Raw genomic sequence first — 27,383 nt, 5'->3', positions numbered from 1 at the left:
ATAAGACACCAGCGCCCCTAGTGGTCATAAGACACCAGCGCCCCTAGTGGTCATAAGACACCAGCGCCCCTAGTGGTCATAAGACACCAGCGCCCCTAGTAGTCATAAGACACCAGCGCCCCTAGTGGTCATAAGGCATCAGCGCCCCTAGTAGTCATAAGGCATCAGCGCCCCTAGTAGTCATAAGACACCAGCGCCCCTAGTGGTCATAAGGCATCAGCGCCCCTAGTGGTCATAAGGCATCAGCGCCCCTAGTGGTCATAAGGCATCAGCGCCCCTAGTGGTCATAAAGCCTCAGCGCCCCTAGTGGTCATAAGGCAGCAGCGCCCCTGGTGGTCATAAGGCAGCAGCGCCCCTAGTGGTCGTAAAGCCTCAGCGCCCCTAGTGGTCGTAAAGCCTCAGCGCCCCTAGTGGTCGTAAAGCCTCAGCGCCCCTAGTGGTCTTAAGGCATCAGCGCCTCCCGTGGTCATAAGGCATCAGCGCCCCCCGTGGTCATAAGGCATCAGCGCCCCCCGTGGTCATAAGGCATCAGCGCCCCCCGTGGTCATAAGGCATCAGCGCCCCCCGTGGTCATAAGGCATCAGCGCCCCCCGTGGTCATAAGGCATCAGCGCCCCCCGTGGTCATAAGGCATCAGCGCCCCCCGTGGTCATAAGGCATCAGCGCCCCCCGTGGTCATAAGGCATCAGCGCCCCCCGTGGTCATAAGGCATCAGCGCCCCCCGTGGTCATAAGGCATCAGCGCCCCCCGTGGTCATAAGGCATCAGCGCCCCCCGTGGTCATAAGGCATCAGCGCCCCTAGTGGTCATAAGGCATCAGCGTCCCTAGTGGTCATAAGGGATCAGCGCCCCTAGTGGTCATAAGGCACCAGCACCCCTAGTGGTCATAAGGCATCAGCGCCCCTGGTGGTCATAAGGCATCAGCGCCCCTAGTGGTCATAAAGCCTCAGCGCCCCTAGTGGTCAAAAAGCATAAGCGCCCCTAGTGGTCAAAAAGCATAAGCGCCCCTAGTGGTCAAAAGGTATAAGCGCCCCTAGTGGTCATAAAGCATCAGCGCCCCTAGTGGTCATAAGGCATCAGCGCCCCTAGTGGTCATAAGGCATCAGCGCCCCTAGTGGTCATAAGGCACCAGCACCCCTAGTGGTCATAAGGCATCAGCACCCCTAGTGGTCATAAGGCACCAGCGCCCCTAGTGGTCATAAGGCATCAGCGCCCCTAGTGGTCATAAGGCACCAGCACCCCTAGTGGTCATAAGGCATCAGCGCCCCTAGTGGTCATAAGGCACCAGCACCCCTAGTGGTCATAAGGCATCAGCACCCCTAGTGGTCATAAGGCACCAGCGCCCCTAGTGGTCATAAGGCATCAGCGCCCCTAGTGGTCATAAGGCACCAGCACCCCTAGTGGTCATAAGGCATCAGCGCCCCTAGTGGTCATAAGGCATCAGCGTCCCTAGTGGTCATGAAGTAACAGCCCAGCAGGTTCCCCTTATTACCTGGTTCTCATGGCATGGGCCCTGGCAGTATTCGGTCAGGCTCTCTAGGGTCTGCTTCACCAAAGCCACGTTCCTCTCATTGATGTAGAGCCCCAGGAGCCCCAGGCCGCCCGTTGTGCTCCCGCAGATACAGTCCAGGAACTGCAGCGTTTCACACACCAAGTTATAGTTGGTTTTGTTGTTCTGGTTCCTCAAAAAGTTCTAAAAGAGTGAAGTTTGGACACAACGTTAGCCGGGATGAGCAGAGCGCGCCCCTAACTTCTCAGAACCCCCTCATCGCGCTCCTCAATCATGACCATGGGGGCCGCCGTCAGGTCTTTATTGGAAGCACCGCAAATAAGAAAACGATCTATTGACTTCTATGGGAGGGAGGAGGAGGAGAAACTGAGCTGTTCGTATCATCTACTATCAATGGTGTGATCCACAATCATGGGGGCCGCCCGCCATCAGGGCTGCCAATACAAGAACAGCCAACTGACTTCTATGGGAGAGTACTGTGAGCATGCTCAGTGTCATGTGCAGAGGGGGAAAAAGCTGCTGCTTCCCCTAGTATCCATAGTGGAATCCTATTATGTGAGCATACGGGCGGCCATCATGCCTTTACAGCAACCTCCTGGAAATATTAGAGAGCCATTGACTTTTATGGACACAGTGAGCATGCTCTGTGCGGTGGGGAGAGCTCACTCCCATCAGCCATTGTTCCTGTATTACCTGTCTACAATATATGGCCATGGGCGGCCGTCATGGCTTTACAGCAACCTCCTGGAAATATTAGAGACCTATTGACTTCTACTGGAGAGTGCAGCCTGCTCTGTGTCATGTGACGGGGCGGGTCCCGACTACAAATCCAGGAACCAAGCCATATTTTCTATTAACTCTTTCCTGCCCTAGCTTGTCCTGATCAAAAGGAATGAAGGTAGATTTTTAGATTTACTGACTATTATTGAAAAGTACTTCTTAAAGCCAACCTGCCCTTAGATGCCACGGGGCAGGAGGGGGCATCGATGGGCAAGCGTGGCAGAATACAGAAGGCTTCCATAGATGCCTACCAAATCTTGTCTGTAGCCAGGCTTTAAAGGCAACATTAAAAACAATCACTATATAATGCAATACTGAAGTACTGCAGTATACAAGTGAACAAATGATTGCCAGTTCAGGTCCCCCCTGGCACTAAATACAAGTGTACGGAAAAGGTTCCGTAAAAGGTTCGAGAAAAAGTTCCGTAAAAGGTTCAGGAAAAGGTTCGGTAAAAGGTTCAGGAAAAGATTCAGGAAAAGGGTCCGTAAAAGGTTCAGGAAAAGATTCAGGAAAAGGGTCCGTAAAAGGTTCAGGAAAAGGTTCGGTAAAAGGTTCGGTAAAAGGGTCCGTAAAAGGTTCAGGAAAAGGTTCGGTAAAAGGTTCGGTAAAAGGGTCCGTAAAAGGTTCAGGAAAAGGTTCAGGAAAAGGTTCAGGAAAAGGTTCGGTAAAAGGTTCGGTAAAAGGGTCCGTAAAAGGTTCAGGAAAAGGTTCAGGAAAAGGTTCAGGAAAAGGTTCAGGAAAAGGTTCGGTAAAAGGGTCCGTAAAAGGTTCAGGAAAAGGTTCAGGAAAAGGTTCAGGAAAAGGTTCGGTAAAAGGTTCGGTAAAAGGGTCCGTAAAAGGTTCCGTAAAAGGTTCAGGAAAAGGTTCGGTAAAAGGGTCCGTAAAAGGTTCAGGAAAAGGTTCAGGAAAAGGTTCGGTAAAAGGGTCCGTAAAAGGTTCAGGAAAAGGTTCAGGAAAAGGTTCAGGAAAAGGTTCAGGAAAAGGTTCAGGAAAAGGTTCAGGAAAAGGGTCCGTAAAAGGTTCAGGAAAAGGTTCGGTAAAAGGTTCGGTAAAAGGGTCCGTAAAAGGTTCAGGAAAAGGTTCAGGAAAAGGTTCGGTAAAAGGGCCCGTAAAAGGTTCAGGAAAAGGTTCGGTAAAAGGTTCGGTAAAAGGGTCCGTAAAAGGTTCAGGAAAAGGTTCAGGAAAAGGTTCGGTAAAAGGGTCCGTAAAAGGTTCAGGAAAAGGTTCAGGAAAAGGTTCAGGAAAAGGTTCGGTAAAAGGTTCGGTAAAAGGTTCGGTAAAAGGTTCGGTAAAAGGTTCGGTAAAAGGTTCGGTAAAAGGTTCGGTAAAAGGTTCGGTAAAAGGTTCAGGAAAAGGTTCAGGAAAAGGTTCAGGAAAAGGTTCAGGAAAAGGTTCAGGAAAAGGTTCGGTAAAAGGGTCCGTAAAAGGTTCGGTAAAAGGTTCGGTAAAAGGGTCGGTAAAAGGGTCGGTAAAAGGGTCGGTAAAAGGGTCGGTAAAAGGGTCGGTAAAAGGGTCGGTAAAAGGGTCGGTAAAAGGTTCCGGAAAAGGTTCCGGAAAAGGTTCCGGAAAAGGTTCCGGAAAAGGTTCCGGAAAAGGTTCCGGAAAAGGTTCCGGAAAAGGTTCCGGAAAAGGTTCCGGAAAAGGTTCAGGAAAAGGTTCAGGAAAAGGTTCAGGAAAAGGTTCAGGAAAAGGTTCAGGAAAAGGTTCAGGAAAAGGGTCCGTAAAAATTTGGTATCGGAGCGAACGTAAAAGATGGAACTATTAAGCATCACAACATTCATCCGGCTCAATAAACGCCGTTAAAAAAAATGCAAAGACGGAATTTCAGAACTGGGATTTTTCTTGGTATCGGATTCCCAAAACGTTCCAATAAAAAGACGTAAGTTTCATAAATGGTGACAATAAAAGGCTCAGCGCACAACAAGTAACCCCCCCCCACCGCCCGAATAAATGTGGAATCCCTGCGATCGCATCACCCGCCGCTCATGTGCCGCTGTTACTGCGGAGCGCTGCAGAAACTAAACCCACCAAAAATGGAGCAACTACATTTTTTTCCGTCCAGTATTTCAGTAAACACGACTCGTCCCGCAGAAAAACCGCCGCATCAGTAAAAAAACGTTAAAAAGTTCGGGCTCTTGGACGCAAAAATAAAAAAAATGTAAAATCTGTGGTCGTGAAGGGGTTAAAGTGGCGCGGCCCTTACGGTGGTCCCTCCTTACCTGTAGGCCGGGGTTATGGTTCTCGCAGAGGAGCTGCAGGAAGCGCAGGATGGGCTGCATGATGGCTATGACGGGGCTGACGGCCACCGCCTCCTCGGCGCTCTTCTCCTCCCCCCCGCCGTTCTCCGCCCCAGAAGCCATGAGGTCCAGGTCCGGGTCGATCTCCTTCCGGTAGACGCAGTACGCCTTGGACGTGGCTGTGGTCGCCTCGGCCAGCTGACCTTTCATCCCTTCCTTAAGATGCATCGGAGAATCCCGAACTGCAAGAAAACACAATGGTCCCATTTAACCTCCATTCCTAATGACGAGAGCAGTGCATTGTGGGAACCTCCGTTAGATCTCTGGGGTTTGGTCACATGGAAGTCTAGATAAACCGTTGTCTGTTTCCAAATGCAGCTTTGGATGTGATTGGAGGAGCCCTTAGTGGCCACAATACGCCTTGTTACTGACCTCACTAACGGGCTTCATACCTACATCTATTCAGTCCTGACAGCGGGGCTCCTGCTCTAACAGCCAGGAACAGAGAAGCCGCAGATCCTGGCGGTTTAACCCCTCACATGCCACCATCAATACCCGCTGCTTCGGTCGCCCATGGGCACCCCGCAATGACATCCCATCCCGCCACTCACCTGGTTTCTCTCCACAATTCTTCAATAATAATCATCTCATTAAAAAAGGAAAATAACCTAATTTCCTCAAAAGCAGAATTTGCCGTCTCTGAGCCCAATTATTTCCTGCTAATTGCAATGCGAGCTAATGATTGCTGGGTAATTAGTTCAACCAACGCAGAAAGGAAGCCGTCTACAAACTACCACCCTCATCATCTCCGGCCACACAGGTTTATGCTACCGTGTATTCAGGTGTGCGCAAAAGCCTTCTCTAGTAATGATTCCAACGCATGGAGGGTCAGCGGGTTGGGGGGTGAGTACAGGGGCGCACGGAGTCAATGAAGGGCACTCTGGCTCTGGGGGAGCTCTGTCATCAACGCACTGCACACTGGCATCCCTGCACTGCACACTGGCATCAATGCATTACATACGGGCATCCCTGCACTGTACACTGTCAGCCCTGCACTGCACACTGGCATCCCTGCACTGCACACTGTCATCAGTGCACTGCACACTGTCATCAATGCACTGCACACTGGCATCCCCGCACTGCACACTGGCATCCCCGCACTGCACACTGGCATCAATGCATTACACACTGTCAGCCCTGCACTGCACACTGGCATCCCTGCACTGCACACTGTCATCAATGCACTGCACACTGTCATCAATGCACTGCACACTGGCATCCCCGCACTGCACACTGGCATCCCCGCACTGCACACTGGCATCAATGCATTACACACTGTCAGCCCTGCACTGCACACTGTCAGCCCTGCACTGCACACTGGCATCAATGCATTACATACTGGCATCCCTGCACTGTACACGGTCAGCCCTGCACTGCACACTGGCATCAATGCATTACATACTGGCATCCCTGCACTGTACACGGTCAGCCCTGCACTGCACACTGGCATCCCTGCACTGCACACTGGCATCAATGCACTGCACACTGGCATCCCTGCACTGCACACTGGCATCAATGCACTGCACACTGTCATCCCCGCACTGCACACTGGCATCAATGCACTGCACACTGGCATCCCTGCACTGCACACTGGCATCCCAGCACTGCACACCGGCATCCCCGCACTGCGCGCTGGCATCAACGCACTGCACACTGGCACCCATGTGTCCCCATCATCACCCATACATTACTTATGTCTCCCATGTGTCCCCATCATCACCCATACATTACACACTATCACCCATGTGTCCCCATCATCATCCATGTATTACATACTGTCAGCCATGTGTCCCCATCATCACCCATGTATTACATACTGTCACCCATGTGTCCCCATCATCATCCATGTATTACATACTGTCAGCCATGTGTCCCCATCATCACCCATACATTACTTATGTCAACCATGCGTCCCCATCATCATCCATGTATTACACACTGTCACCCATATGTCCCCATCATCACCCATACATTACTTATGTCCCCCATGTGTCCCCAAAATTATCCATGTATTACACACTGTCACCCATATGTCCCCATCATCACCCATACATTACTTATGTCACCCATGTGTCCCCATCATCACCCATACATTACACTCTATCACCCATGTGTCCCCATCATCACCCATGTATTACACACTGTCACCCATGTGTCCCCATCATCACCCATGTATTACACACTGTCACCCATGTGTCCCCATCACCCATGTATTACACACTGTCACCCATGTGTCCCCATCATCACCCATACATTACACACTGTCACCCATGTGTCCCCATCATCACCCATACATTACTTATGTCACTCATGTGTCCCCATCACCCAAGTATTACACACTGTCACCCATGTGTCCCCATCATCACCCATGTATTACATACTGTCACCCATGTGTCCCCATCATCACCCATACATTACTTATATCACCCATGTGTCCCCATCATCACCCATACATTACACTCTATCACCCATGTGTCCCCATCATCACCCATGTATTACACACTGTCACCCATGTGTCCCCATCATCACCCATGTATTACACACTGTCACCCATGTATCCCCATCATTACCCATACATTACTTATGTCACCCATGCGTCCCCATCATCATCCATGTATTACACACTGTCACCCATGTGTCCCCATCATCACCCATACATTACTTATGTCACCCATGTGTCCCCATCATCACCCATACATTACTTATGTCAACCATGCGTCCCCATCATCATCCATGTATTACATACTGTCCCCCATGTGTCCCCATCATCATCCATGTATTACATACTGTCACCCATGTGTCCCCATCATCACCCATGTATTACATACTATCACCCATGTGTCCCCATCATCACCCATACATTACTTATGTCTCCCATGTGTCCCCATCATCACCCATACATTACACACTATCACCCATGTGTCCCCATCATCATCCATGTATTACATACTGTCAGCCATGTGTCCCCATCATCACCCATGTATTACATACTGTCACCCATGTGTCCCCATCATCATCCATGTATTACATACTGTCAGCCATGTGTCCCCATCATCACCCATACATTACTTATGTCAACCATGCGTCCCCATCATCATCCATGTATTACACACTGTCACCCATATGTCCCCATCATCACCCATACATTACTTATGTCCCCCATGTGTCCCCAAAATTATCCATGTATTACACACTGTCACCCATATGTCCCCATCATCACCCATACATTACTTATGTCACCCATGTGTCCCCATCATCACCCATACATTACACTCTATCACCCATGTGTCCCCATCATCACCCATGTATTACACACTGTCACCCATGTGTCCCCATCATCACCCATGTATTACACACTGTCACCCATGTGTCCCCATCACCCATGTATTACACACTGTCACCCATGTGTCCCCATCATCACCCATACATTACACACTGTCACCCATGTGTCCCCATCATCACCCATACATTACTTATGTCACTCATGTGTCCCCATCACCCAAGTATTACACACTGTCACCCATGTGTCCCCATCATCACCCATGTATTACATACTGTCACCCATGTGTCCCCATCATCACCCATACATTACTTATATCACCCATGTGTCCCCATCATCACCCATACATTACACTCTATCACCCATGTGTCCCCATCATCACCCATGTATTACACACTGTCACCCATGTGTCCCCATCATCACCCATGTATTACACACTGTCACCCATGTATCCCCATCATTACCCATACATTACTTATGTCACCCATGCGTCCCCATCATCATCCATGTATTACACACTGTCACCCATGTGTCCCCATCATCACCCATACATTACTTATGTCACCCATGTGTCCCCATCATCACCCATACATTACTTATGTCAACCATGCGTCCCCATCATCATCCATGTATTACATACTGTCCCCCATGTGTCCCCATCATCATCCATGTATTACATACTGTCACCCATGTGTCCCCATCATCACCCATGTATTACATACTATCACCCATGTGTCCCCATCATCACCCATACATTACTTATGTCACCCATGTGTCCCCATCATCACCCATGTATTACATACTGTCACCCATGTGTCCCCATCATCACCCATGTATTACACACTGTCACCCATGTGTCCCCATCATCATCCATGTATTACATACTGTCCCCCATGTGTCCCCATCATCACCCATGTATTACATACTATCACCCATGTGTCCCCATCATCACCCATACATTACTTATGTCCCCCATGTGTCCCCATCATCACCCATGTATTACATACTGTCACCCATGTGTCCCCATCATCATCCATGTATTACATACTGTCACCCATGTGTCCCCATCATCATCCATGTATTACATACTGTCCCCCATGTGTCCCCATCATCACCCATGTATTACATACTATCACCCATGTGTCCCCATCATCACCCATACATTACTTATGTCCCCCATGTGTCCCCATCATCACCCATGTATTACATACTGTCACCCATGTGTCCCCATCATCACCCATACATTACTTATGTCACCCATGTGTCCCCATCATCACCCATGTATTACACACTGTCACCCATGTGTCCCCATCATCACCCATACATTACTTATGTCCCCCATGTGTCCCCATCATCACCCATACATTACACTCTATCACCCATGTGTCCCCATCATCACCCATACATTACACTCTATCACCCATGTGTCCCCATCATCACCCATGTATTACATACTGTCACCCATGTGTCCCCATCATCACCCATACATTACACTCTATCACCCATGTGTCCCCATCATCACCCATACATTACACTCTATCACCCATGTGTCCCCATCATCACCCATGTATTACACACTGTCACCCATGTGTCCCCATCATCACCCATGTATTACACACTGTCACCCATGTGTCCCCATCATCACCCATGTATTACACACTGTCACCCATGTGTCCCCATCATCACCCATACATTACTTATGTCCCCCATGTGTCCCCATCATCACCCATGTATTACACACTGTCACCCATGTGTCCCCATCATCACCCATGTATTACATACTGTAACCCATGTGTCCCCATCATCACCCATGTATTACATACTGTAACCCATGTGTCCCCATAATCACCCATGTATTACATACTGTCACCCATGTGTCCCCATCACCACCCATGTATTACATACTGTAACCCATGTGTCCCCATAATCACCCATGTATTACACACTATCACCCATGTGTCCCCCATCATCACCCATACATTATGTCACCCATGTGTCCCCATCATCACCCATGTATTACATACTGTCACCCATGTGTCCCCATCATCACCCATGTATTACATACTGTCACCCATGTGTCCCCATCATCACCCATACATTACACTCTATCACCCATGTGTCCCCATCATCACCCATGTATTACACACTGTCACCCATGTGTCCCCATCATCACCCATGTATTACACACTGTCACCCATGTGTCCCCATCATCACCCATGTATTACACACTGTCACCCATGTGTCCCCATCATCACCCATACATTACTTATGTCAACCATGTGTCCCCATCATCACCCATACATTACTTATGTCAACCATGTGTCCCCATCATCATCCATGTATTACATACTGTAACCCATGTGTCCCCCATCATCACCCATACATTACTTATGTCCCCCATGTGTCCCCATCATCACCCATGTATTACACACTGTCACCCATGTGTCCCCATCATCACCCATGTATTACATACTGTAACCCATGTGTCCCCATAATCACCCATGTATTACATACTGTCACCCATGTGTCCCCATCATCACCCATGTATTACATACTATCACCCATGTGTCCCCATCATCACCCATGTATTACATACTATCACCCATGTGTCCCCCATCATCACCCATACATTACTTATGTCACCCATGTGTCCCCATCATCACCCATGTATTACATGTGCATGACCAAATGTAGCAATAAACATGCCGAAAATATGGCAGCCCCAGAGGTGAATGGAGCCCCCAGGGGGTCGCGCCCCGTTACCTCTGCGCTTTGGTAAGGTCATCGAATCGTAGTCATCGTCCTTCTTCTTTGTGCCCAGGTCGATGGTGGTTACGGTGACGGTGGCGCGGATCTCCAGTTGGGCGGCTTTCATCCTGTCGTAGAGAACCTTGAAAAACTTCTCAGACTTTTTCTGCTCGTTGAGCTGGTAGTAAAAGGAGCCCTGTGGGAGGAGTCCGGAGAGGGGGGAGGAGTCAGGTTGGACATACCCAACAGAACAGTGCAACCAGCTAATCATTCCCCCCGCCCCGTACCTGGATCTGCGTGTTCCCCCCTTCCAGTAGTGCGATCCCCAGTAGGATGCCTTCCGAAAATATGCGATCGTTCTTGGTGTTGACGATGACGTCGATGATCAGTTCCGAGGCTCCTTCCTTATCCAGAAGGCACTGGATGTCGGTCATGGATGCGCCCATCTTGCGGTCGTTCTCCTGCGCACTGTACCCTGCAGAGTCACAAGAGGGACGGTCCCCATCACACGCAGCACACGCAGCACACGCAGCACACGCATCACACGCAGCACACGCAGCACACGCATCACACGCAGCACACGCAGCACACGCATCACACGCATCACACGCAGCACACGCTTCCTCCACACATTGTTTTCACTTATTCGGGATACAAGATTTTTTTTGTATCACTGTGCAATTTCAAAAACATTTAACTGGAAACCATCAACAAGCAGGTTAACTGATGCTGACAGTAAGATGTAAGATCAGTCAACAGCAGCTCATTAATGGCGGTTTTCTATGTGAGATTTTTTTTTTGAGGGGGAAAGCCCCCATGCTCGACTGTATCACATCTTGTATCCAAGCTAGAGGCGGTACAACAGGGTACTAGAGCCTCCATGCCCACCTCTATCACATCTTGTATCCAAGCTAGAGGCGGTACAACAGGGTACTAGAGCCTCCATGCCTGCCCCTGTATCACATTGTGTATCCAAGCTAGAGGTGGTACAACAGGGTACTAGAGCCTCCATGTCCCTGTATCACATTGTGTATCCAAGCTAGAGGCGGTACAGCAGGGTACTAGAGCCTCCATGCCCACCGTATAACATCTTGTATCCAAGCTAGAGGCGGTACAACAGGGTACTAGAGCCTCCATGCCCACCGTATAACATCTTGTATCCAAGCTAGAGGCGGTACAGCAGGGTACTAGAGCCTCCATGCCCACCGTATAACATCTTGTATCCAAGCTAGAGGCGGTACAACAGGGTACTAGAGCCTGTGTGAGCCCAGCGCGGGGGGAGGGAAGTTAGTGTGAACCCAGTGGTGCGGGGAGTGGGGAGGAGGTAGTGTGAGCTGAAGTCAGATCTTTATTTGTACAGCAACTGCGCATGGGATGTGAACGCGGCAGGGAAGGGTTAAACATGACGGTGACAGGCACAAGTGTGGAGAACGTCACCGTGTAGCCATAACCATGGTCTCCCTACAGCTACCACCAGGGGGAGCTTCTGAGCTTACTGTATACTGATCACACATTGAACTCTATAACAATTCTGTATGCAGTGAGCTCCCTCTAGTGGTGACTGCAGGTAGGCTCTGTATGAGGAAAATGCACTTGTGAAGGAAGGCCCCGCTACCGCTGACATCACACTATACCTCCAGAGGGTCCGGCTTTACTGAATCCCACAGGTCCGTTCACAGAGGTTCCGGACTCCCCCTTAAAGTAGCGCGTCAGGAGAATTCTCCGCAGTGTCATTCCCTGCACAACATTAAAAAAATGAGAAATTAACACATTTGGGGTAATTCCCTAAAAACTGGCACCAATAAACCCATCTTGAGAAACAGTGCCACACCTGATTATAGGCGGTGTCTCGTATTGCAGCTCGGTTCCAGTAAACTGAATGAGGTTGAGCTGCATTACCACACGCCACCAGTGAACAGGTTTGGCGCTGTTTACAGAAAAAAACAACAGCGGTATATCTTTAATTAGGTGTGACTGCTCTGGGCGATCTTCAGGCGGTGATTTGTGGATTTACACGGATGTTTGGCGCCGATCAGCCGCTGTAACGGTCGCAGATTCTCAGCCAGTCCAATGGAGCAAATCCATATTTTATAAGTGCGTGAAAAAAACTGGCCGCGTGTCGCAGAGGAGCGAACATTCTGCGACAGATCTACGGAATGCGCCCTCCTGCGGAATAATCAGCGGCAAAACCCAACGGATAATGGCGGACTTTGATGCGGACCTGACAATAGCAGAATCCGTCCGGCAATCCGGCACCAAAATCCGCAGTTCGCGGCGCAGAATGGCCGGACCGCACTTTCTGGAGCACTACTGCGGAATATCCGCCCCGTGGTAAAGATCCTTTAGGGTCAATACATTCTATTGCGCAAATCTCACTGCGGATTCCGCGTCTAATCTATGAAGACTACCTGGCCGTGCGAAGAGCGCCGGCGACCGAGACCCTGCCCAATACTAGCACTGATAATGCCGCCATGACTCTGATCGGCTGCCGCGGGTGGGCGGAGTTTTTCACTGGGTGGAACCGCCCCCTGGAAGGTATGTTCACGGCTTATGGGAATATTCACAGAGCAGAGGACGCCAAGGAATTTTCCGCAGTGAATTCCACGTTATTTGCCGTGGATTCGCACGTGGAATGCGCCCCGTCAACGAGCAGAATCTGCGCACCGCTCCGTGACACGGAAATGCTACTTTCCATAGATGTTCCACATTCAGATTTTGCTCTTTGACGGCGCGGATCGCGCCAAAAACTGCAGCAGGGAGTGGCGAATTCTGCTGTGTGAAGACCGTGTATTCGCTGCGGATCCGCGGTGGATCTTGCCGTGTTCTCTTACGTGGATCTGTGCGCACAATTTGCCCGCGAGCCGCGGTAGATGTCGCACCAACATCCGCACGTTACCTGTGGATTGTGATGCACAATTTAAAATGGCGTAAAATCTGCGGGCAATTCCGCATGAGTCTCTGCAGTTAGACGTGGGGATTCGCGTGGACATGCGCGGTTTTGGCTGCGTCCGGCGGCGTGATTCCGTGCCGTAACAAAAGTTTCCTTAATGGGCAAAATCTGGGTTCAGAATTCTGACATCGAAAATCATGTTTCTGCGAATTTGCGTATAAAGAAATGGCGCGTCATACCGCCGCGCTAACGGATCCGGGGCAAAAAGCCGTGGATTTCAGCGTGTATTTTGCGGTGGAATTTGGTGCGAATTGAGCTCTGCTGCGGCTCCGCCCCCATTCCATTCTACGCTGACTGGAGAACGTTCTAACCGGACGCTACACCCGCTAGTTCGCCATTTGCCGCACAGTGGAATACCGTCTACCGCTCTCTGTTATCAGCCATTTTTAGCACGTTACCTGCTGCGAGACTAGAGATATGTAAAGCTTTATTTAGAGGCACGATCCCAGACAATCAGCCATGAGATATGGCGCCGCCGCTTTGTCTTACATTGTAGCCACCAGACGTCTTTTTCCTCAAAGCTGCCGGCTGCGGAGTCTGGAGGAACGACTCGGCTTCGTCTGCCGCTTCCCAAGGTCTGGCCTTTAAAGCATAATAAATGAAATCAGTTGCGGGGCGTGCGTCGCGCCTGACCTGTGTGGGCTGACTCCGCGGCGAGCGGCATGTAGGACACACGGTTACCATGGATACAGCACACGAGTTTAGGTGTAGGAGTCAGACATTGTAAACATGACGGAATATTCTGTCTCCCACTGCGCAGGGAGAGACGCCAGCCGCCCCCCCAGGACGCAAAACGGGAGAATTAAAGGGCAACTCCGGCCGCGGAGGATATTAACATCACTGAGGGGGCCGTCCGCGGACAGCGGCGCCGCAAGGAGAAAACGCAGGAAAAACTCTACTAAATACATCCCCTCCCATCATGCCTGGGGGCGGAGCTCAGACCACTCATTCTGGGAGGAGCTATCTGCAGAGGAGTGTATGGTGTATAAGATTCCACGAGAGGGGGAGGGGCGCACAAGGGCGGCCGGAGTCACAGCGGCTATCTGAGCGCACGAAGCACGGATGATCGCGTGACGAATCGGGGGATTTAATGATTCCACGCGCAAAGAATGTCCACGGACAGCGCCGAAATACCAGAACACCGAAACCAGAGCAAGAGCGGGAAAACACAGGGATGTCAACAAACACGTATAAACACATACCCTGGGAATCCAGCCTGAGTCATGTATGTACAGCAGAACAGTGAGCGCAGCTCTGGGGGATAATACAGGATGAGTAATGTATGTACAGAGTGACTCCACCAGCAGAACAGTGAGCGCAGCTCTGGGGGATAATACAGGATGAGTAATGTATGTACACAGTGACTCCACCAGCAGAATAGTGAGTGCAGCTCTGGGGTATAATACTGGATGTAACTCAGGGTCAGTACAGGATAAGTAATGTATGTATACAGTGACTCCACCAGCAGAATAGTGAGTGCAGCTCTGGGGTATAATACAGGCTGTAACTCAGGATCAGTACAGGATAAGTAATGTATGTACACAGTGACTCCACCAGCAGAATAGTGAGTGCAGCTCTGGAGTATAATACAGGATGTAACTCAGGATCAGTACAGGATAAGTAATGTATGTACACAGTGACTCCACCAGCAGAATAGTGAGTGCAGCTCTGGGGTATAATACTGGATGTAACTCAGGGTCAGTACAGGATAAGTAATGTATGTACACAGTGACTCCACCAGCAGAATAGTGAGTGCAGCTCTGGGGTATAATACAGGCTGTAACTCAGGATCAGTACAGGATAAGTAATGTATGTACACAGTGACTCCACCAGCAGAATAGTGAGTGCAGCTCTGGAGTATAATACAGGCTGTAACTCAGGATCAGTACAGGATAAGTAATGTATGTACACAGTGACTCCACCAGCAGAATAGTGAGTGCAGCTCTGGGGTATAATACAGGATGTAACTCAGGGTCAGTACAGGATAAGTAATGTATGTACACAGTGACTCCAGCAGCAGAATAGTGAGTGCAGCTCTGGAGTATAATACAGCATGTAACTCAGGAGCAGTACAGGATAAGTAATGTATGTACACCGTGACTCCACCAGCAGAATAGTGAGTGCAGCTCTGGAGTATAATACAGGATGTAACTCAGCATCAGTACAGGATAAGTAATGTATATACACAGTGACTCCACCAGCAGAATAGTGAGTGCAGCTCTGGGGTATAATACAGGATGTAACTCAGGATCAGTACAGGATAAGTAATGTATGTACACAGTGACTCCACCAGCAGAATAGTGAGTGCAGCTCTGGAGTATAATACAGGATGTAACTCAGGAGCAGTACAGGATAAGTAATGTATGTACACAGTGACTCCAGCAGCAGAATAGTGAGTGCAGCTCTGGAGTATAATACAGCATGTAACTCAGGAGCAGTACAGGATAAGTAATGTATGTACACTGTGACTCCACCAGCAGAATAGTGAGTGCAGCTCTGGAGTATAATACAGGATGTAACTCAGGGTCAGTACAGGATAAGTAATGTATGTACACAGTGACTCCACCAGCAGAATAGTGGGTGCAGCTCTGGGGTATAATACAGGATGTAACTCAGGGTCAGTACAGGATAAGTAATGTATGTACACTGTGACTCCACCAGCAGAATAGTGAGTGCAGCTCTGGAGTATAATACAGGATGTAACTCAGGGTCAGTACAGGATAAGTAATGTATGTACGCAGTGACTCCACCAGCAGAATAGTGAGTGCAGCTCTGGGGTATAATACAGGATGTAACTCAGGAGCAGTACAGGATAAGTAATGTATGTACACAGTGACTCCACCAGCAGAATAGTGAGTGCAGCTCTGGGGTATAATACAGGATGTAACTCAGGATCAGTACAGGATAAGTAATGTATGTACACAGTGACTCCACCAGCAGAATAGTGAGTGCAGCTCTGGAGTATAATACAGCATGTAACTCAGGATTGTAAGCAGTGAATTGATGAGCAGCCTGAGATTTCCATTTGCAGCCTCTTCAGGAAGCGTTACGTCTTTCCGTTGATCACATGACGGCTGGAAGAATCATTGCAATTAATGGCTTTTGCCGATCGCACCCGAAGTGCTTCATCATGAGCGGCGCTGTAAAGCGTCGGCTGCCGTGAAAAAAAAATTCTCTGAATTTACAATTTACTAAAACAAGCGCTTCATTTTTCTGGGAAACATTATTCAATATAGATAAAACGCGGCACTTAATGTCATCTTTCCGGATTGTCTCTCGGTGATTTAGAGAGAGGGGAAAAAAATTGCGCTGCTTAACCCCTTGTTGGAGCATACTAAGCCAAACTCGCAGCACATTTGTGTGTCCCCCATCTCCCCCGGCAATCAGCCGCCCTCGTTAACCGGCGCCAATCACAAGGGAACCTGATGAATCTTCTATGCAGTGACATTAAGGTGGCTTTGTAGTACAATCAGACACAAGCACTTGGCTTTCTAATTGCGGCTCCGCGAATACGTATTCAAGAGGGCGAAATGAAGCGGCTACTGCTACTCAAAGAGGAACTTTTTTTAAACTTTCTAAACATCAGCGCCCCTGTAATCAGTTGTCGTTACTGACGGAGAAAAAGTGCGGCAAAGATGGAAGTGGGACCCCCGACTCTAACACAGATCACATGACGGGGGCATTTAAAGGGAAAGAAAATATTACTACTGTCCAAAATATCTGTTTCCTCGTTGCCCCCCCACCACCAGTGGATGAGAGCCGCTGCAGCAGAGATGTGGCATCACACGTGGCCACTGAAAATAATGGCCATCCACGTAAGCCTCCACTTAAAGGGGAGCAGGGCAGTGGACTCCCATTTTTAGCATCCAAACACTTGATAAATCGCATGATTTCCTACTTCTGGGACCGCTAGATCAACCACAATCAGTGGGAACAAGTGGTAGCAAGTTTTCAATTATCTTACAGCACCTCCACTGGACAAATAAAGTATTACATGCTTCCCATTGAAATCAGTAGTCCATCTCTATAATGTATGGATGCATTGGTGCCTGCAGGAAGAAGGACACACTCGCCTGGCTAGTAGATAAGAATTCTCAATTGGGGGCACCCTTTATTGACTGCCTTATTAAGGGAGTGTTAAAAAGGAGTTATATAAAAAAAGACATCCCTTTAATAGAAAGAGTTCCCCTTTAATAGTATGAGCTCCACATCCACAATAATCCCTAATATTCAACTTAAGACCTTCAAGCAGTTGCCAGTACAGGGGACTTGTGATATTTCTTGAGGCCATTGAAACAAATGGCTGTCCATGTAAGACAAGGCAGCTCTCCACAATGGCTCAGAGGGGAAGGCACAGAGGGGTTCCCCACCTATCACATCCATATACTCCAAAAATCACATGACTTTTCACTACTGGGACCCAGAGATAAACTATAATCCGTGAAAACACATGGCACCAAGTTTCTACTTTTCCTACAGCACCTCCACAGGTGAACTGAAGTAATACACATTTCCCACTGAAATCTACAGTCTACGAAATGTATGGTTATACTCGGACCTCCGGAAATAGAGTTGATCTTTGCTGTCACTTTCCGCTCTGGCTAAGAGTCATGAATGGAGGGGCACCTTTATTAACTCTGCATTCCCTATTAGGAGTAATCAGCCCTCCGTCCATCAGGACAGGCCATCAGTGATTGATGGACAGGGGTCTGCTGCTTGGGACCTCCGCTTATCAGGATATACCATCAGTAATTGATAGGCAGGGGTCTGCTGCTTGGGACCTCCATTAGGACAGACCATCAGTAATTGATAGACAGGGCTCTGCTGCTTGGGACCTCCGTCCATTAGGACAGGTCATCAGTAATTGATGGGCTGGGGTCTGCTGCTCGGGACCTCCATCCATCAGGATAGGTTATCAGTAATTGATGGACTGGGGTCTGTTGCTTGGGACCTCAATCCATCAGGACAGGCCATCAGTAATTGATGGACGGGGGGTCTGCTGCTCGAGACCTCCATCCATCAGGATAGGCCATCAGTAATTGATAGACAGGGGTCTCCTGCTTGGGATCTCCGTCCATCAGGATAGGCCATCAGTAATTGATAGACTGGGGTCGGCTGCTTGGGACCTCCATCAGGACAGACTATCAGTAATTGATAGGCAGGGGTCTGCTGCTCGAGACCTCCGTCCATCAGGATAGGCCATCAGTAATTGATAGACAGGGGTCTCCTGCTTGGGATCTCCGTCCATCAGGATAGGCCATCAGTAATTGATAGACTGGGGTCGGCTGCTTGGGACCTCCATCAGGACAGACTATCAGTAATTGATAGGCAGGGGTCTGCTGCTCGAGACCTCCGTCCATCAGGATAGGCCATCAGTAATTGATAGACAGGGGTCTCCTGCTTGGGATCTCCGTCCATCAGGATAGGCCATCAGTAATTGATAGACTGGGGTCGGCTGCTTGGGACCTCCATCAGGACAGACTATCAGTAATTGATAGGCAGGGGTCTGCTGCTCGGGACCTCCGTCCATCAGGACAGGCCATCAGTGATTGATGGACGGGGGTCTGCTGTTTGGGACCTCCGTCCATCAGGACAAGCCATCAGTAATTAATAGACTAGGGTCTGCTGCTCGGGACCTTCATCCATCAGGACAGGCCATCAGTAATTGATGGACTAAGGTCTGCTGCTTGGGACATCCATCCATCAGGACAGGCTATCAGTGATTGATGGACTGGGGTCTGCTGCTCGAGACCTCCATCCATCAGGTCAGGCCATCATTAGTTGATGGACAGGGGGTCTGCTGCTTGGGTCTTCCGTCCATCAGGATAGGCCATCAGTAATTGATAGACTAGGGTCTGTTGCTTAGAACCTCCATCCATCAGGACAGGCCATCTGCGATTGATGGACAGGGGTCTGCTGCTTGGGACCTCCGTCCATCAGGATAGACCATCAGTAGTTGATAGACAGGGGTCTGCTGGCCGGGTCCTCCGTCCATCAGGATAGGCCATCAGTAATTGATAGACTGGTGTCTGCTGCTCAGGACCTCCATCCATCAGGACAGGCCATCAGTAATTGATAGACTGGGGTCTGCTGCTCGGGACCTCCATCCTCCATCCATCAGGACAGGCCATCAGTAATTGATTGACAGGGGTTTGCTTCTTGGGACCTCCAGCCATCAGGACAGACCATCAGTAGTTGATAGGCAGGGGTCTGCTGCTTGGGACCTCTGTCCACCTGGATAGGCCAACAGGGATTGATAGATGGGGGTCTGCAGCTTGGGACCTCCGTCCATCAGGACAGTCCATCAGTAATTGATGGATGAGGGTCTGCTCCTTGGGACCTCCGTCCATCAGGATAGGCCATTATTAATTAATACACTAGGGTCTGCTGATCGGGACCGTCATCCATCAGGATAGGCCATCAGTAATTGATGGACTGAGGTCTGCTGAGCGGGACCTCCGTTCATCAGGACAGACCATCAGTAGTTGATAGACAGGGGTCTGCTGCTTGGAACCTCTGTCCACCAGGATAGGGCATCAGTGATTGATGGACGGGGGGTCTGCTGCTTGGGACCTCCGTCCATCAGGACAGACCATCAGTAATTGATAGGCAGGGGTCTGCTGCTCGGGACCTCCGTCCATCAGGACAGGCCATCAGTAACTGATAGGCAGGGGTCTGCTGCTCTGGACCTCAATCCATCAGGACAGGCCATCAGTGATTGATGGACGGGGGTCTGTTGCTCAGGACCTCCATCCATCAGGATAGGCCATCAGTGATTGATGGATGGGGGGTCTGCAGCTCGGGACCTCCGTCCGTCAGGATAGGACATTAGTAATTAATAGACTAGGGTCTGCTGCTTGGGACCTTCTTCCATCAGGATAGACCATCAGTAATTCATGGACTGAGGTCTGTTGCTTAGGACCTCCATCCATCAGGACAGGCCATCACTGATTGATGGACTAGGGTCTGCTGCTCGAGACCTCCATCCATCAGGACAGGCCATCATTAGTTGATGGGCGGGGGGTCTGCTGTTTGGGTCCTCCGTCCATCAGGATAGGCCATCAGTAATTGATAGACTAGGGTCTGCTGTTTGGGACCTCCATCCTTCAGTAATTGATGGACTGGGGCCTGTTGCTTAGGACCTCCATCCATCAGGACAGGCGATCTGGGATTGATGGATGGGGGTCTGCTGCTTGGGACCTCCGTCCATCAGGATAGGCCATCAGAACTTGATAGACGGCGGTCTGCTGGCCGGGTCCTCCGTCCATCAGGATAGGCCACCAGTAATTGAAAGACTGGGGTCGGCTACTCGAGACCTCCATCTATCAGTTGATCATCCGGCCTGCTATCAGTGCAGCAGGCCGGACGTTGTCATCACCCATCAGCACAGGAGGTGCGCACGTGGATCAGTCCCAATGAATTCAATGGGTGCGCTGCTACTTTGCTTCCTGCTACTCTGCTGGTCAGAACGTCACATCCAGTCCAACTAGGAGAGGGGAATGAAGTGAAATAGCAGAGCGACGCTACCATGAATTTCAATGGGAGTGAAGCCGGCACGCACATTTCATTTCCTGTCCACTGATGACAATATCCTGCCCACTGCACTGGACAGCAGGCTGGACAATTAGCTGAAGGATGGGGTGGGGGGATGACTGAGCGGTGGACCCCTGTCCATTAACTACTGATGACCTAGTACAACAGTAAGTCAGTGGCAGCATAAAGTGGTACAAGTAATATACCCGCCTTTATTCCTCTATATCCAAAACAGAAAATGCTACATTGCGACCCAATGGGAATGCTGCGGATACATTTGTTTATTAAATACTCTATGCAGAGGATAGGTCATCAGTGAAAAAGAGGGCAGACGACCCCTTTAAGTAAACCCAATATTTCATAATCTGTGGGGAGTTTTCAATTTCCCTGCAGCACCTCCGCAGGTGAAATGAAGTATTACACACTTTCCTTTAAAAATTAACAGCCTATCTAAGTAATGTGTGTATGGACATACTGGGACCTCTCGATAAAGAGACGCCACTGTCTGCTCTAGCTAAAGGATAAGGGACCTCTATGGGGGGCATGCTCTGTTAATTCAGAATTATCCCTAATTCTGAACTCAAAGCCTCCAACAAGGGAGGGCTTGCACATAACTCTCCCCTATAGTAGTTGCTAAGATGCCCAGATCAGTCTATGAATGCAAGCAATAAATGCGCCAATATCTCAAACAGTGAGGAATGTAACAAAAATACCAAAGGTTACAGAACTGATGTAAGATACAATATGATACGGACAGTTACTGGGTGAGTGAGGGGCCCTTTAAAGAATTCGGCAAGAACCTGACAAGATGATGACTATCATTGCCTCAGTCATCGACATCTCGGGAGCATCTGCTTGCAAATTCCTCTCCGAAAACATTTACCAACACAGCCCGCCAACGCGCTTCACTCAAGTACAATAACACCTGGACGTGGCGTGCGGGGAAGCGCGGTGGTGATCCAACAACGTGCCGAAACTGTCAGGCAGCACACAGATAGGAGGGAGCCAGGGAGGGGGTGCAGGAAGGAGCAGGGCGAAGCAGATGCCAATAATGAAGAGATTTATCATGGTGTTGGCAGCGAAGGCGCTGGTCCTGGCAGGGCTGCATCACTAGCTGGCACAGGGAGGAGTCACCAAGGAGGGGAAGCGGTGATTTAGGATAGAAAAGAAGCACAATTTACTCCCAGCGGCTGCGGGAAGATGGAGAGCTTGGCGGACTGCGCTGCTGACTTTGAAAAATGTTCCTGTCCAAGCAGTGGCACAAAAAAGCCTGACTGCTGGATTTATGGCCGGGAGCGGCGAGGCGTTAATACCTCAGCGGGCCTGATATTTAAGAATGAGGAGCAGAGATGAAGACGACTCCAGACTGTGCAGAACCGCAGCAAGGGCCAGACGGGGAAAAGTTTTACATTGTGTTACGGAGAAGTTTAACATGAAGCGAGACGGGCGTGGGAATAAAAGTGACCTGCGTGAAATTCAATTTTACATTACCTGAGGGGCGGAGGGAAGGGGGATACAGAGAGATGGCGGTATAACACATCAGATCAGGCAGGATATAACCCCCAGTACATATTACAGGACGATCATACAGCCAAGAATGAGGATTACACAAAGAAGGCAGAATAGTAATACCTATATTCATGTACATAGGGGGCAGTATTATAGTAGTTATATTCTTGTACATAGGGGGCAGTATTATAGTAGTTATATTCTTGTACATAGGGGGCAGTATTATAGTAGTTATATTCTTGTACATAGGGGGCAGTATTATATTAGTTATATTCTTGTACATAGGGGGCAGTATTATAGTAGTTATATTCTTGTACATAGGGGGTAGTATTATAGTAGTTATATTCATGTACATAGGGGGCAGTATTATAGTAGTTATATTCTTGTACATAGGGGGCAGTATTATAGTAGTTATATTCTTGTACATAGAGGGCAGTATTATAGTAGTTATATTCTTGTACATAGGGGGCAGTATTATAGTAGTTATATTCTTGTACATTGGAGCAGTATTATAGTAGTTATATTCTTGTACATAGGGGGCAGTATTATAGTAGTTATATTGTTGTACATAGGAGCAGTATTATAGTAGTTATATTCTTGTACATAGGGGGCAGTATTATAGTAGTTATATTCTTGTACATAGGGGGCAGTATTATAGTAGTTATATTCTTGTACATAGGGAGCAGTATTATAGTAGTTATATTCTTGTACATAGGGAGCAGTATTATAGTAGTTATATTCCTATACATAGGAGCAGTATTATAGTAGTTATATTCTTGTACATAGGGGGCAGTATTATAGTAGTTATATTCATGTACATAGGAGGCAGTATTATAGTAGTTATATTCTTGTACATAGGGGGCAGTATTATAGTAGTTATATTCTTGTACATAGGGGGCAGTATTATAGTAGTTATATTCTTGTATATAGGGGGCAGTATTATAGTAGTTATATTCTTGTATATAGGAGCAGTATTATAGTAGTTATATTCCTGTACATAGGGGGCAGTATTATAGTAGTTATATTCATGTACATAGGAGGCAGTATTATAGTAGTTATATTCTTGTATATAGGGGGCAGTATTATAGTAGTTATATTCTTGTACATAGGAGCAGTATTATAGTAGTTATATTCTTGTACATAGGGGGCAGTATTATAGTAGTTATATTCTTGTACATAGGAGCAGTATTATAGTAGTTATATTCTTGTACATAGGGGGCAGTATTATAGTAGTTATATTCTTGTACATAGGGGGCAGTATTATAGTAGTTATATTCTTGTACATAGGGGACAGTATTATAGTAGTTATATTCTTGTACATAGGGAGCAGTATTATAGTAGTTATATTCTTGTACATAGGAGGCAGTATTATAGTAGTTATATTCATGTACATAGGGGGCGGTATTATAGTAGTTATATTCTTGTACATACGGAGCAGTATTATAGTAGTTATATTCTTGTACATAGGGGGGCAGTATTACAGTAGTTATATTCTTGTACATAGGAGGCAGTATTATAGTAGTTATATTCTTGTACATAGGGGGGCAGTATTACAGTAGTTATATTCTTGTACATAGGAGGCAGTATTATAGTAGTTATATTCTTGTACATAGGGGGCAGTATTATAGTAGTTATATTCTTGTACATAGGGGGCAGTATTATAGTAGTTATATTCTTGTACATAGGGGGCAGTATTATAGTAGTTATATTCTTGGACATAGAAGGCAGTATTATAGTAGTTATATTCTTGTACATAGGAGCTGTATTATAGTAGTTATATTCTTGTACATAGGGGGCAGTATTATGGTAGTTATATTCTTGTACATAGGGGGCAGTATTATAGTAGTTATATTCTTGTACATAGAAGGCAGAATAGTAATAGCTATATTCATGTACATAGGGGGCAGTATTATAGTAGTTATATTCTTGTACACAGGAGGCAGTATTATAGTAGTCATATTCTTGTACATAGGAGCAGTATTATAATAGTTATATTCTTGTACATAGAAGGCAGAATAGTAATATCTATATTCTTGTACATAGGAGCAGTATTATAGTAGTTATATTCATGTACATAGGGGGCAGTATTATAGTAGTTATATTCTTGTACACAGGTGGCAGTATTATAGTAGTTATATTCTTGTACATAGGGGGCAGTATTATAGTAGTTATATTCTTGTACATAGGGGGCAGTATTATAGTAGTTATATTCTTGTACATAGGGGGCAGTATTATAGTAGTTATATTCTTGTACATAGGGGACAGTATTATAGTAGTTATATTCTTGTACATACGGAGCAGTATTATAGTAGTTATATTCTTGTACATAGGGGGCAGTATTACAGTAGTTATATTCTTGTACATAGGAGGCAGTATTATAGTAGTTATATTCTAGTACATAGGGGGCAGTATTATAGTAGTTATATTCTTGTACATAGAAGGCAGAATAGTAATAGCTATATTCATGTACATAGGGGGCAGTATTATAGTAGTTATATTCTTGTACACAGGAGGCAGTATTATAGTAGTTATATTCTTGTACATAGGAGCCGTATTATAGTAGTTATATTCTTGTACATAGGGGACAGTATTATAGTAGTTATATTCTTGTACATAGGGACAGTATTATAGTAGTTATATTCTTCTACATAGAGGGCAGTTTTATAGCAGTTATATTCTTGTACATAGGGGGCAGTATTATAGTAGTTATATTCTTGTACATAGGGGGGCAGTATTATAGTAGTTATATTCTTGTACATAGGGGGCAGTATTATAGTAGTTATATTCTTATACATAGAGGCAGTATTATAGTAGTTATATTCTTGTACAGAGGAGGCAGTATTATAGTAGTTATATTCTTGTACATAGAGGCAGTATTATAGTAGTTATATTCTTGTACATAGAGGCAGTATTATAGTAGTTATATTCTTGTACATAGGGGGCAGTATTATAGTAGTTATATTCTTGTACATAGGGGGCAGTATTATAGTAGTTATATTCTTGTACATAGGGGGCAGTATTATAGTAGTTATAGTCTTATATATTAGGGGGCAGTATTATAGTAGTTATATTCTTGTACATAGGGGCAGTATTATAGTAGTTATATTATTGTACATAGGGGGCAGTATTATAGTAGTTATATTCTTGTACATAGGGGGCAGTATTATAGTAGTTATATTCTTGTACATAGGGGGCAGTATTATAGTAGTTATATTCTTGTACATAGGGAGCAGTATTATAGTAGTTATATTCTTGTACATAGGGGGCAGTATTATAGTAGTTATATTCCTGTACATAGTGAGCAGTATTATAGTAGTTATATTCTTGTACATAGGGGGCAGTATTATAGTGGTTATATTCTTGTACATAGGAGCAGTATTATAGTAGTTATATTCTTGTACACAGAGGCAGTATTATAGTAGTTATATTCTTGTACATAGCGGGCGGTATTATAGTAGTTATATTCTTGTACATAGGGGGCAGTATTATAGTAGTTATATTCTTGTACATAGGAGCAGTATTATAGTAGTTATATTCTTGTACATAAAAGCAGTATTATAGTAGTTATATTCTTGTACATAGGGGGCAGTATTATAGTAGTTATATTCTTGTACATAGGGGGGCAGTATTATAGTAGTTAAATTCTTGTACATAGGGGGAAGTATTATAGTAGTTATATTCTTGTACATAGGGGCAGTATTATAGTAGTTATATTCTTGTACATAGGGGGTAGTATTATAGTAGTTATATTCTTGTACATAGGGGGCAGTATTATAGTAGTTATATTCTTGAACATAGAGGCAGTATTATAGCAGTTATATTCTTGTACAAAGGAGCAGTATTATAGTAGTTATATTCTTGTACATAGGGGGCAGTATTATAGTAGTTATATTCTTGTACATAGAGGCAGTATTATAGTAGTTATATTCTTGTACATAGGGGGCAGTATTATAGTAGTTATATTCTTGTACATAGGGGGCAGTATTATAGTAGTTATATTCTTGTACATAGGATCAGTATTATAGTAGTTATAGTCTTATATATTAGGGGGCAGTATTATAGTAGTTATATTCTTGTACATAGGGGCAGTATTATAGTAGTTATATTATTGTACATAGGGGGCAGTATTATAGTAGTTATATTCTTGTACATAGGGGGCAGTATTATAGTAGTTATATTCTTGTACATAGGGAGCAGTATTATAGTAGTTATATTCTTGTACATAGGGGGCAGTATTATAGTAGTTATATTCCTGTACATAGTGAGCAGTATTATAGTAGTTATATTCTTGTACATAGGGGGCAGTATTATAGTGGTTATATTCTTGTACATAGGAGCAGTATTATAGTAGTTATATTCTTGTACACAGAGGCAGTATTATAGTAGTTATATTCTTGTACATAGCGGGCAGTATTATAGTAGTTATATTCTTGTACATAGGGGGCAGTAATAATAATAATAATAATAATAATCTTTATTTGTATAGCGCCAACATATTCCGCAGCGCTTACATAGACAGGGGAAATACAGAGACAAAAGTACAAAAAATTACAGAACCACGGTTACAATCGTAATCAGCTGATGGAAACAATAGGGGTGAGGGTCCTGCTCCAACGAGCTTACATACTACAAGTAAGGGGGTGATACAGAAGGTAAAATGGCTGGAGGTGTGCACAGTATCGCGTGCTGGAGAGTGAGGGATGCTATATACAGACAACAGTCAGACATTTAGCTATGCGACGGCAGGATCAATATGACTACAGGAGCAGTTTATGATG

The 27,383-nt window shown here is 46.7% G+C and overlaps 1 protein-coding gene across 7 annotated transcripts in view; it reads right to left on the bottom strand.

Annotated features, from left to right (window-relative positions):
* Positions 1-27,383, bottom strand: part of ITPR2 (inositol 1,4,5-trisphosphate receptor type 2) — a 253,107-nt gene that overhangs the window by 101,492 nt on the left and 124,232 nt on the right. For 5 of the 7 annotated variants that reach the window (XM_066590133.1, XM_066590137.1, XM_066590136.1 and 2 more), the window contains exons 29-34: positions 14,053-14,145; positions 12,248-12,350; positions 10,901-11,088; positions 10,629-10,809; positions 4,508-4,767; positions 1,491-1,691 (exon numbers count right to left, since the gene is read on the bottom strand). In XM_066590133.1, coding sequence (XP_066446230.1) covers positions 1,491-1,691; positions 4,508-4,767; positions 10,629-10,809; positions 10,901-11,088; positions 12,248-12,350; positions 14,053-14,145 — 1,026 coding nt within the window. The remainder of the gene's footprint in view (positions 1-1,490; positions 1,692-4,507; positions 4,768-10,628; positions 10,810-10,900; positions 11,089-12,247; positions 12,351-14,052; positions 14,146-27,383) is intronic. The other 2 variants (XM_066590138.1, XM_066590139.1) reach the window with 1 other exon arrangement.

Source organism: Eleutherodactylus coqui, chromosome 2 (assembly GCF_035609145.1).
Source record: "Eleutherodactylus coqui strain aEleCoq1 chromosome 2, aEleCoq1.hap1, whole genome shotgun sequence".
Taxonomy (NCBI): domain Eukaryota; kingdom Metazoa; phylum Chordata; class Amphibia; order Anura; family Eleutherodactylidae; genus Eleutherodactylus; species Eleutherodactylus coqui.
The sequence above is the reverse complement of the archived record's forward strand: the minus strand, read 5'-3'. Positions and strand labels throughout refer to the sequence as shown.